General features: G+C 35.4%; 1 protein-coding gene across 4 annotated transcripts in view; it reads left to right on the top strand.

Annotated features, from left to right (window-relative positions):
* The window catches only part of DBF4 (DBF4-CDC7 kinase regulatory subunit), a 31789-nt gene that overhangs the window by 15357 nt on the left and 4027 nt on the right, over positions 1–12405 (top strand). For 2 of the 4 annotated variants that reach the window (XM_054496943.2, XM_054496945.2), the window contains 5 exons: positions 4419–4455; positions 5243–5288; positions 8176–8304; positions 8720–8834; positions 12257–12381. In XM_054496943.2, coding sequence (XP_054352918.1) covers positions 4419–4455; positions 5243–5288; positions 8176–8304; positions 8720–8834; positions 12257–12381 — 452 coding nt within the window. Of the gene's footprint in view, positions 1–4418; positions 4456–5242; positions 5289–8175; positions 8305–8719; positions 8835–12256; positions 12382–12405 lie in introns of those variants that run through there. The other 2 variants (XM_054496944.2, XM_063667647.1) reach the window with 2 other exon arrangements.

Genomic DNA, 12405 nt, shown 5'->3' with positions numbered 1-12405 from the left:
TGTGTGTGGTTTTCTGTTTTCAGTTTTATTGATTTCTGCTCTTCTTCTGCCTATTTTGGGTTTATATTTCTATTTGTAGTTTCTTAGGTAAAAAGCTTGAATCATTGATTTGAGACTTTGCTTTTATTTTAATGCTATAAATTTTCTTTAAGCTTTCCTTTAGCTGCATCCCACACATTTTACACTGGATATTCTTTTAATAGACTTTATTTCTTTAGAGAAGTTTTTGGTTCTCAGTAAAATTGAATGAAAGGTACAGAGATGTTTTACATACTCCATGTCCTAACATCCCACACCAGAGTGGTACATTTGTTATAATCAATGAACTTAACATTGACACATCATTATCATCCAAAGTTCATAGTCCACATTTTGGCTCACTCTTGGTGTTGTACATTCTGAGTTTTGACAAGTATGATTATGATGTGTATCCATCATTATAGTATCATACAGAATGGTTCCACTGCCCTAAAAATCTTCCGTGTTTATCCCCCCATTCCCTTAAACCCCAGATAACTCCTGATGCTTTTACATTCACCATGGTTTTGCCTTTTCCACAGTGTCATATAGTTGGAATCATACAGTGTGTTTCCTTTTTTGATTGGCTTGTTTCACTTGGTGATGCTTATTTAAGGTTCCTCCATGTCTTTTCATGGCTTGACAGCTCTTTTTAAAATCTGAATATTATTTCATTTTCTGTATGCACCACAGTTTATCCATTTACCTACTAAAGGACATCTTGGTTGCTTCCAAGTTCTGGCAGTTATGCATAAAGCTAATGTAAATATCCATGTGCAGGGTTTTTTTGTGGACATATTGTCAACTCATTTGGGTAAATAAGCAAAGAGTATGATTGCTGCTTCACATAGTAAGACTAGGTTTAGTTTTGTTATAATCTGCCAAACTGTCTTCCAAAGTAGTTGTGCCATTTTGTATTCCCACCAGCAATGAATGAGAATTCCTGTTGCTGATAGGTTGGATTTTCATCTTTATTCAATTAAAAATATTTTTAAATTTCTCTTGTGACTTACTCATTGTCCTGTGGGGTTACTTTTATCATTTGTTTCCAAATAGGAATTTTTCAGCTATCTTTCTGTTACTGATTTCTATTTTAATTCTGTTATGGCCGTATAACGTGCTTTTTATTATTTTAGTTTTAAAAAATTTATCAGAGTTACCCAGAATATAGTCTATCTTGGTAACATTCCATGTGCACTTGAAGAAAATGTATATTCTGCTGTGGTTGCGTAGAGTATTGTTTACATGTCAGTTAGATCAACTTGAGTGATAGCGTTGCTCATGTTTTCTGTATTCAGGATACAGAAATGTTGCTCAGGCCTTGTTCTGTCCACTGCTGAGAGAGAGGGATATTGAAATTACCAAGTAAAATTGTGGATTTGTCTAGTTTTCCTTTTAGTTCTAGTACAGTTTTGAGTCATTTTGAAGCCTGTTGTTAGATATGTACACATTTAATATTCTTATGTCTTCCTGGTGAATTGACCCTTCTATCCTCTATAATGCTCTCTCTTCTGTCCCTATTAATTCTTATTCTGAAGTCTGCTCTCTGATGTAGACCATTCTGGCTTTATTTTTATTAGTATTTACATAGTACTTTTTGCAGTCTTTTGCATTTAACATATCTATGTATTTAAAATGGACTTCTTGCAGATGTTGTCTTTTTCATCAAATTTGGCAATCTGTCTTTTAATTGGTAGTTTAAGTGATTTATACTTAATGTAATTATTGATCTTTTATTTAGGTCTACCAACTTACTGCTAGTTTTCTGCTGATGCCCTCTGTATTTTATTTCTGTTTCCCCCTTTCCTGCCTTCTTTCAGATTGATCTGCCAGCTTTTTAACTCTCTTCATTTTTGTTATTTTATTTTAGTGGTTGCTATAGGATTTACAGTATACATGTGTAACCTTTCGCAATCTATCTTGAATTAATATTTACCTTCTTCAAATAAAATGTAGGAGCCTTAAAATATTCAAGCCCTTTTACCTTCCCCACCAACCTTTATGCCATAATGTTTATTACATCTTCTTATAATGAAAATGTCACCAGACAATGTTAAACTTTTTGCTTGAAAAAGTCATATTTTAGGGCTGGGCCTGGTGGCTCACACCTGTCATCCCAGCACTTTGGGAGGCCAAGGTGGGTGTATCACTTTAGCTCAGAAGTTCAAGACCAGCCTGGGCAACATGGCGAAACCCCATCTCTACAAAAAATACATATAAAAATTAGCCACGCATGGTGGCATGCGCCTGTAGTCCCACCTGCTTAGGAGGCTGAGGTGGCATGATGACCTGAGCCCAAGAGGCGGAGGTTGCAGAGAGGCAAGATCATGCCACTGCTTGCACTGCTTGCGACAGAGCAAGACCCTGTCTCGGGGAAAAAAAAGAAAAAAAAAAAAAGTTGCGTTTTAAAGAAAGTGACAGGAGGAAAATAGTCCTATTAACCCAGATGTTAACCTTTCCGTTACTCTTCCTTCCTGAAATTACAGGTGGTCTTCGGATATATCCCTTTAGCCTGAAGGACTTACTTTAGCATGTTTTAGAGCAAATCTGGTGGCACAAGGAATTCTCTTAGATATCCTTCATGTGATCATATCTTTACTGGAAAAAGAATCATGAATTGAGAGTTCTTTGTCTCAGCACCTTACTCCTGTCCTAAAACTGTCTTCTGGTCTCCATGGATTCTGATGAGAAATCTGCAGTTACTCAAATTGGTATTCATTTATATGTACTGTATCATTTTTCTCTGGCTGCTTTTAAGATTTTTTTCTTTATCTTTGGTTTCAGAAGTTCAATTGTGCCTACACTTGGTTCCCTGAGCTTATTGATTGTGTAAATTTATGTTTGGAAAGTTTTCAGCTATCATTTTGTTAATTTTTTTCTTCACTAGTCTCTCCCCTCTTTTTCCACCATTCCAGTTGACAATAAAGTTAGACATCTTGATGTTATTCCACAGATCCCTGTGGCTCTTTTCCTTTTTTTGTTAGTCTTTTTTGTTTCCTCTTTCCTTCCAATTGGAGATTTCTATTCATTTGTCTTGAAGTTCACTAATACTTAATTGTGTCATCTATGTTCTGCTATTGAGCCTATCCAGTGAATTTTGTATCTCACTCAGATAGTATATTTTTCAGTCCTATTATTTTTGTTTGGTTCTTATTTGTAGTTTTTCTGCTGAGGATTTGTCTCTTTCCATTCATCTTAAGTGTGTTTACCTTTACTTTTGAAGTCTTTTTCTAATAATTACAATATCAGGAACATGTTGGGGTTGGCATCTGATTGTCCTTTTCTCTCAAAAATTGATAATGTTTTTCTGGTTGTTTACATGTGAAATTTAAGTTTTGACTGTATACTGGACATTCTAAATGTTGTGTAGGCCCTATATCCTGATAGTCTGTAGAATGCTGATTTTGTTTCTGCCATTGTTTTAGCAGACAGTCATCCCAGTTTTGTTCAGACTGTTCTGTCTTGGTTGTTGTGGGTGGGGTGGATCTAATCTCAGTTTCAATTTTCAAAGCCCTTTGTATGCTGCTTTGGGTCTGTCCTTAGCATGTGCAACTTGGAGGTAAGCCCTGCACTTGCATGGATTTATATAGGGAATTAGGGATCCCTTTCTCTAACTTGCTCTTTTCATGGATCAATCTCCAGCTTGCAGTGGCCTCTTTCCCAGGTCTTCTAGTCAGAAAGTGAGGGTTTCTCAATGTTAGCGTAAGCTTGTACTACCTTTACAATCTCAGCCTCCTAATTGGGACCCACCCTCAGGGCAGAACTGTGGGAGAAAAGAAAATAATACAGGGATTCTCTTGGTATTTTTGGCCACTTGAACCTCATTCCTGGTTCTTCCTGCTGGAAAGATAGGAGTTTTAAGCTGCTGGCTCTGCCACTGCTGCTAACTCCATGACTGAAGGTTCCAGTTTTGACTTCCTTCCATGATCTGCCTGCTTATTTTACTTCTCATTCTTCAGGTAGTTGCTTATTCAGTGTTGTCCAGAGTTTCTAGTTGTAATCAGTGGAGTTGATTATCCATCTTGAACATACTGAATCTTTGCCTAAATTGACAGACTAATAAATGTTAACTAATTTCTTTATTCAATTGAACATAAAGATTTTGCTGAATAAGGGCATAAAAATAACATGACTTTTTAAAAATATATTTCATTAACTACCTTTTCATTATTGGTTTTCTTTTTATGAAGTCAAAATCAATTATAGCTAGAATGCAAGGTACTTGCTGAGTGTATTGTAAAACAGATTTAAAAACAATAGTTTTTTTAACAAAGAAAGAATAATCCTTCTTTGATATAGTACTTTTCTGCATTTTTTTTTATCTTGAAGATATTGAGCAATTGCAGTTGCTGTTTTAACTGTACTTTCAAAGCCAATCTTTTCACTATATTTCTTTTTAGGGCAAAAGAGTTGGTAGTGGTGCACAAAAAACAAGAAGTAAGTATTTTGTGATCTTTAAGTGTATTTGGTTTGCATTTGAAAAATCATAAAAGATCTTCTAAAATCATATAAACCACCCTCTAAATGATTTATTCAAGGCTTTCTTGGTCTTTATAGAACATAGATCCTTGGTGAAGTTTGGTGAAGCCTGTGGACCACATTTTCAGAATGATGTTTTTTTAAAACGTTTCTTTTAAAAATCATTAGTCTACCAAGAAAATGAATTACATTAAAATGTAGTTACCAAAATAGTTTTTAATTATGAAATAGTGATAACTTGCTTTTTATTACACAGAACAGATTCTAGCAGTGAATCTAATTGCTACTGTCATTTTGAATTGATAAGCGTCAACAATGCTTTGAGATATCTGCTCAAGCAATTCATAACTGATGAAAATATGTGCTGTTTCTATTAGCATCAAAGTCGCAGGTACTGCGAATACTGTGATTTGTTACATTTATAATTGAAGGAAATGCTAAATTTCAGTTTGAGGTTAGTGAAGACAATAGTGTAGTTTTTCTCCTGTTCTAATTTATGACCTTCCTGAATCCTGTTAATTTGAGGGTTCCATTTAGTTTAAGAATCTCAGAATATAGGAGAGAGCCTCTGTTATTTTTGGAAATGAGGTGATAATGGAAGTACCTCATCTGAGGCTTAAAACTTTAAAGTGGATACATAGTTTTTCGTTTGGAGGGTTTTGTTTTGCCACAGTAGTTTTATTAAAAAAAAAAAAAAAAGAATCTTGGATTTCCAAGTATCTAATATGTTTTCTATGTTCTCAAGCAGGAAGACTCAAAAAGCCTTTTGTAAAGGTGGAAGATATGAGCCAGTAAGTATCTAAGTCCAATCTGTATGATTTAAGTGCAGTACTAAAGGAGAAAATCACCTAACTAATTAGGCTAGCTCGATTAGTACTGTTAGGTTCCTTTGTGTTTGATTTATATTATACTAATGTGCATGCGGCACGAGTTAATGAAAGCAGCATTAATTCATTTGTGCTCAAGGACTAAATTTAGTTTCAGTATGTTGTAGATATTCCTGAAATAGCTGGTTTAGAAAAATCATGACACCATTTTTTTAGTATTTAAATTATTCTCTGGCTAAATGCAGTACCAAATGATTTAGAACTACTGAAAGATTATGCCTTCATTTGTGAAAAAGAAATTATTAGATGCTATTTAGAAACAGAAAATCTAAGTATAACATCTAACATGGTTGATTTCCAAAACTCTGAAGTATTGTAGGATAGTCTTTTTGTTGTTGTTGTTGTTGTTTGTTTTGATTTTTTGAGATGGAGTCTTGCTCTGTCACCCAGGCTAGAGTGCAGTAGCACGATCTTGGCTCCCTGCAACGTCCACCCCACCCCCAGTTCAAGCAATTCTCCTGCCTCAGCCTCCCAAGTAGCTGGGATTATGGGTCCACGCCACCATGCCCAGCTGGTTTTTGTATTTTTAGTAGAGATGGGGTTTCACCATCTTGGCCAGGCTAGTCTCTAACTCTTGACCTCAAGTGATCCGCCTGCCTCAGCCTCCCAAAGTGCTGGGATTAAAGGCGTGAGCCACTGCGCCCAGCCATGTGGGATAATCTTAATGAAGACCACAGATATAAATAGGCCTGCCATGAGAGAATTAGATTACTTTCTTTTTTCTTTCCACTTACTCATTTAGACATCTGTGGTTAATTCTCTTGGGTACTCACACTGAGGTGACAAAAGCGTATTGAAAACTTTTTATGAAATGTGTTGCTGTGAAGAAAAAAGTGCAATTCAAAAGGAGGCCTAGAAAAGACACTAGTATATGAAAGGATATCCCATGTTCATGAATTGGAAGACATAATATTGTTAAGATGTTAATACCACCCAAAGTGATCTACAGATTCAGTGCAATCCCTATCAAAATTCCAATGATGTTTTTTGCAGAAATAGTAAAAATGTATCCTAGAATTCATACGGAATTGTAACAGATGCAGGATACCCAAGACAATCATTAAAAATAACAACAAAGGCCGGGCACGGTGGCTCACTCCTGTAATCCTAGCACTTTGGGAGGCCGAGGCAGGCAGATCACGAGGTCAGGAGATAGAGACCATCCTGGCTAATACGGTGAAACCCCGTCTCTACTAAAAATACAAAAAATTAGCCGGGTCTGGTGGCGGGCACCTGTAGTCCCAGCTACTCAGGAGGCTGAGGCAGGAGAATGGCATGAACCCGGGAGGCAGAGCTTGAAGTGAGCAGAGATCACGCCACTACACTTCAGCCTGGGGGACAGAGCAAGACTCCGTCTGAAAAAAAAAAAAAAAGAACAACAAAGTAAAAGGTCTCACACTTTCTGATTTCAAAACTTACTGTAGTGCTACAGAAATCAGAATAATTTGGCATTGGAATAAAGACATATAAACCAATGGAATAGAATAGAGAGCCTAGAAATAAACCATCACACATATGGCCAAATGATTTTCAACAAGGGTATGAAGATAATTTAATGGAGAAAGGACAGTCTTTTTAACAGTGTTGAGAAAACTAGATATACACATGCAAAAGAATGGCATTAAGACTCCTACCTCACATCATGTTCAAAAATTAACTCAAAGTGGACCAAAGACCTAAAATGGTAAAACTCTTGGAGAGAACACAGGGGAAAAGTTTCATGACATTGGATTTGCAGTGCTTTCCTGGACATGACACCAAAAACACAGATTACAAAAGATAAAATAATTAAATTGGACCATATCAAAAATATAAATTTCTGTGCCTAAAGGAATATAACAGTAAAAAGGCAACCAAAAGGATGGAAGAAGATACTGCAAGTCATGTATCTATTTCTTTTTTTCAGCTTTCTCAGGTTGAACAAGTCATATATCTAATAAGTGTTAATATCCAGAATATATAAAGAATTACAAGTCAACAACAAAACAACCCAATTTTAAAAATGGGCAAAGCACTGAAAAGACATTTTTCCAGAGGTGATACACAAATAGCCAATAAACATATGCAAAGGTGCTCAACATTACTAATAATTAGGGAATTGCAAATCTAAACCACAGTGAGATACCACTTTACATTATTTAGGATGGCTACTTATTAAGCAGCCAAAAAGTGAAAGTAATCCAAGTCCATCAGCAAATTAATGGATAAACAATATGCAAGATGTGTGTACACACACTCAATGGAATATTATTCAGCCTTTAAAAGGAATGAAATTCTGACACATGCAACATGGATAAACCTTTAAGACATTATGCTAAGTGAAATAAGACGAAAAATACTGCATGATTCCACTCATGAAGCACCTACGTTAGTCAAACTGATAACAAGAAGTAGAATGGTGGTTGTCAGGGGATATGGAGAAAGGATATTTGAGAAGTTACTGTTTGATGGGTATAGAGTTTCAGTTTTTGCAAGATGAAAATACGTCATCTTACAAAAGATGGACGGTAGCAGTGATGGTACCACAGCATTGTGAATACTTAATGCGACTGAATTGTACACTTAAAATGGTTAAGGTAATAAATTTTATGTGTATTTTACAACAATTGTAAAAATATTTAAATGTTAAAAATGTTAGGCCTGAAATTGATTTTGATTTTTTGAAGGGAAGCCTAAATAATTTCTGTTATTTCAGATTCCAGCTTAATTATATGATTTTGAAATACAAAACTTTAAACCTTTTTTCTTCAATCATAAAGAAGCTCATGTATTTGTCTTTTTATTCTTTTAGAATTTATAGGCCATTTTATCTTCAGCTGACCAATATGCCTTTTATAAATTATTCTATTCAGAAGCCCTGCAGTCCATTTGATGTAGACAAGCCATCTAGTATGCAAAAGCAAACTCAGGTTAAACTAAGGTTGGTTTGAATCTTTACTTTTAGAAGGAATATTCAGAATTTCATCTCAATTTTTCTTTGTAAAGATTTGAAATAGTTTGCTTTTATGCCATAATGGTTATTTGTGTTTGTAATTGCTATTCTGATTACTTTTGTAAGTCTGAATCTGTTTAGATGGAGGTGGGGAGGGTCTTAAAATATTTGTAAATAATGAAAATGTGTAGTTTATCTTGAATGATCTGAAATATTCTCCATAATATTCATTAAATCTTTAGTTTGCTTCTTAATATAGTATAAAGACATATGATTAAAAGTACTTGCTGATACAAGTCTCTGCAAATTATGCAGATTGTGTGTGATAGTTTAGGACAATAAATTTTAAAAGTTATTCCTTAGGTTCAGCAGTTAATTCTTTACCATGTATGTCTGTCATCAGAATCCAAACAGATGGTGATAAGCATGGTGGAACCTCAATTCAACTCCAGTTGAAAGAGAAGAAGAAAAAAGGATATTGTGAATGTTGCTTGCAGAAATATGAAGATCTAGAAACTGTAAATGTGATTTTATATTTTGGGGGCTTGTTTCGAAAACTGTAATACTTGTGTTTTAAATTTGAGCTTGTTATTCTGATGGAGATATTTTACATTTTAAGAACTCAAGGGGGGAAATGAGTACTGAAAATGAATTTTTATTCAGCAAATAACTGAGCGTCTACTACATACTGATCACTACTCTGGGCAAACAGCATTGAACAAAACAGACTTAATTTTTTACCGTTGTGAAGATTATATTCTGTAGGGTAGGGGTAGGGTAGGGGTGGAGATAGGTAACCACAGGATAAAAGAATAATAAAAATGTATAGAGAGAATATTAGATCAGTGCTATGAAAAAATAGAACATAGGAATGGGGATGTTGCTATTTAGCCTAGAAAAGGAACACATAACTGATAAGGTGACATTTGAGTAGAGACCTGAGAGAAATGAAGTAATGAGACCTGGATATTGAGATAAGCAAGTGCAAAGGTCCCAATTTAAAATGATTGATGGGACCAAGGAAGAGATACTGGTAGTCCAGACTAAGTGGTAGTAGAAGTGCTGAAACATGGTCAGATTGTGGATTTGTTTTAAAGGTGGGACCAAGAGGATTTGCCAATGGATTGGATGTTGCAAGTGAGGGAAAATGGTAGTCAAGGGTTACTATAGTATTTTGAACCTTAGCAATTAAAAAGTGGGCTTATTATTTATACTGGGAAGAGAAGAGTTGAAAGAAGTAAAGACTATTGAGGTAGCAGAAAGAAATGGAAGAGTTGCAAAGGGTATATAGGATGAAAATTGGGGAACTATTATAGTTTGTAAACTGATGAAAAGAGCAAGAGCTATGGATTCAGGCTGCCCTGTTTGAATCCTGGCTCCCTGGCTGTGTGACCTTGGACAGTGTTTGGCACATAGTAAGTGCTTATTGTTAGCTGTTATTTGAATAATTTTTTACATAATAGATAGGTTTGTTTTGATGTTTGATTTGGTTTTGGTAGAAGACGGTGGGAAGGTTAAGGGGAAAGAATAATACTGGAACATATCTGTCTTCAGACTCTGAATTGAAGTTTGTTTTATAAACCAAAATATATTAGTGTTTTGTGTCAGTTTTTTGTTTTTATGTAATAAACGAGAAAACTATGGTTAGTCTAAAATTGCTTTTAATCAGAAGCTAAAGTATCTCAGAAATATTTCCCCTTCCTGAAAATCATTTTGAAAATTAAAATTACAGATTGGTCCTGAAGTTTTACTTTGCTGGTGTAGCAACAAAATAATTTGCAATGGATGCTTAATTTGGTGCTCAGAAAATGTCGAGGCTAAAAAATGAAAAAATTGTTCAATGGTTGCCAACAGAGAAGAAAATTAGTGAAAGCAGATGTTGAGATTAGAGGTTGGGATTGAAATTTAAGGTCATGTTTTTACAGTTTTCATTTATATGTTTCTTAGTTGCTAAGAGTAAAGAAATTTTTTTTTTGAATGTTAGGTTTCATAATGATTCAATTCCACTTGTATCAAGGTATTTGTTAAGGTAATTAACAAATATTTTTGAGTGCTGGGGAAAAAGCAACAGATAAGGCGGACATCCCTACCCTTATGCACCTTATGGTCTGGCAGAGTAGATAGATACAAAATATGTATTTGCAAGTGTGATGAGTTTCACAAAAGTAAAGTATGAAGTGCAATGGGAATAAATAATGAGGTTATTTAACCTAGAATGAGGGTCTCAAAAGGCCAAACTGAACACAAGTGACTTTTTAAATTAAGACTTATAAGGATGAGTAAGAAGAACTTAATGGAAATTAGAGGGGAACTAAATAAAAGTTGGAAATTTTTCCTTCCCAGAACATTAATAGACTGAATCTGAGCTTACAAGATTTGATGTTTCCTTTTAAATTTTAATAATTCTTATTTTTATTGATGGGCATATATATTTTGTATATGGTAAAGTTTGCAAGTAAGGAAGGAATACATGTATATTCCAGGATGCTAGTTTTTGGAAATGTAATAAAAGCATCAAAATGTAAAATTGCATGAAACTAGGGAAATAGAAATTAGGTTCTTTAATGGTCATCTAGAGGAAGCTTCTAAGTACAATTCCCTCCCTGATCAGCTGACAGACAAATAATAAAGTTAGGCTGGAGATTCCACCTATTCACAAGGAACTTTGTTTCCTGTGAATTTTATCTCACTTTGCTGTGAACTTGTTTACTTTTGGTTTTGACCACTCTTTTTGTTTTGTTTTTTGTTTTTATTTGAGATGGAGTCTCGCTCTGTCACCCAGGCTGGAGTACAGTGGTGCAATCTCAGCTCACTGTAACCTCCATCTCCCGAGTTCCAGAGATTCTACTGCCTCAGGCTCTCTGGTAGTTGGGACTACAGGCATGCGCCACCATGCCTGGCTAATTGTTGTACTTTTAGTAGAGACAGGATTTCACCATGTTGGCCAGGAGGTCTCGAACTCCTGACCTCAGGTGATCCGCCCTCCTTGGCTCCCCAAAGTGCTAGGACTACAGGCGTGAGCCACTGCGCCTGGTGGTTTTGACTACTCTTAAGAATGAGAATAACTTCTGTATACTTTGTTATGAGCACTGGGTAATTGAGATCATTTGTTTTATTCATTCTCAAATGTGTTCTTCAATTATGAATCTTGGCTTTTTTAGTACTTCACAGCATTTAATGTGCTTCATGTGTTTAATCTACTTTCTGGATTCTTTTATGTTAACTTATATTTCATTCATTTATTATTCTATAAGCTCTGCCTTATTTAGTGATAATTGCATAAAGACAAAGTAATAGAGGGAAATGTGTTTTCCAAAATGTTACTGTTGTCTCTCTCTCTCTGTATCTTTTTTTTTTTTTTTTTTGAGACGGAGTCTTGCTCTGTTGCCCAGGCTTGAGTACAGTGGTGCCATCTCCGCTCACTGCAGCTTCCACCTCCTGGGTTCAAGTGATTCTTCTGCCTCAGCCTCCCAAGTATCTGGGACTACAGGCACATGCCACCACGCCCAGCCGATTTTTTGTATTTTTAGTAGAGACAGGGTTTCACCATGTTGGCCAAGCTGGTCTCAAACTCCTGACCTCAGGTGATCTGCCCACCTCGGCCTCCCAGAGTGCTGGGATTACAGGCATGAGCCACTGCGCCCGATCTGTGTCTTAGTTTTCTGACATAGCTCATTCTTTTCAGTTCCATTGTAACTACAAATTAGTACTTGTCTTTTCTCACTGAAGACTAAAAACCAAAGTAGTTTTACTGGCTTCTCAAAAGTGACTTTTATTTTATTTAATTTAAACGTCTTTTGAAGTCTAGTAAAGGGTATTATCTTTGGAGTAGTTATTGGAAACCTAATTTTAGGGGCATGAGAATGTTAGAAAACCTTAAAAAGGCATCTCTTGGTTTTAAAATACGATTTTTTGATACATGTTTTTAATTTTGTTTTAGCACCTTCTAAGTGAGCAACACAGAAACTTTGCACAGAGTAACCAGTATCAAGTTGTTGATGATATTGTATCTAAGTTAGTTTTTGACTTTGTGGAATATGAAAAGGACACACCTAAAAAGAAAAGGTAATTAGTTTTATCAACCTAAGT

This window comes from Pongo pygmaeus, chromosome 6 (genome assembly GCF_028885625.2).
Source record: "Pongo pygmaeus isolate AG05252 chromosome 6, NHGRI_mPonPyg2-v2.0_pri, whole genome shotgun sequence".
Taxonomy (NCBI): domain Eukaryota; kingdom Metazoa; phylum Chordata; class Mammalia; order Primates; family Hominidae; genus Pongo; species Pongo pygmaeus.
This window is presented reverse-complemented; position numbering and strand designations above follow the sequence as displayed.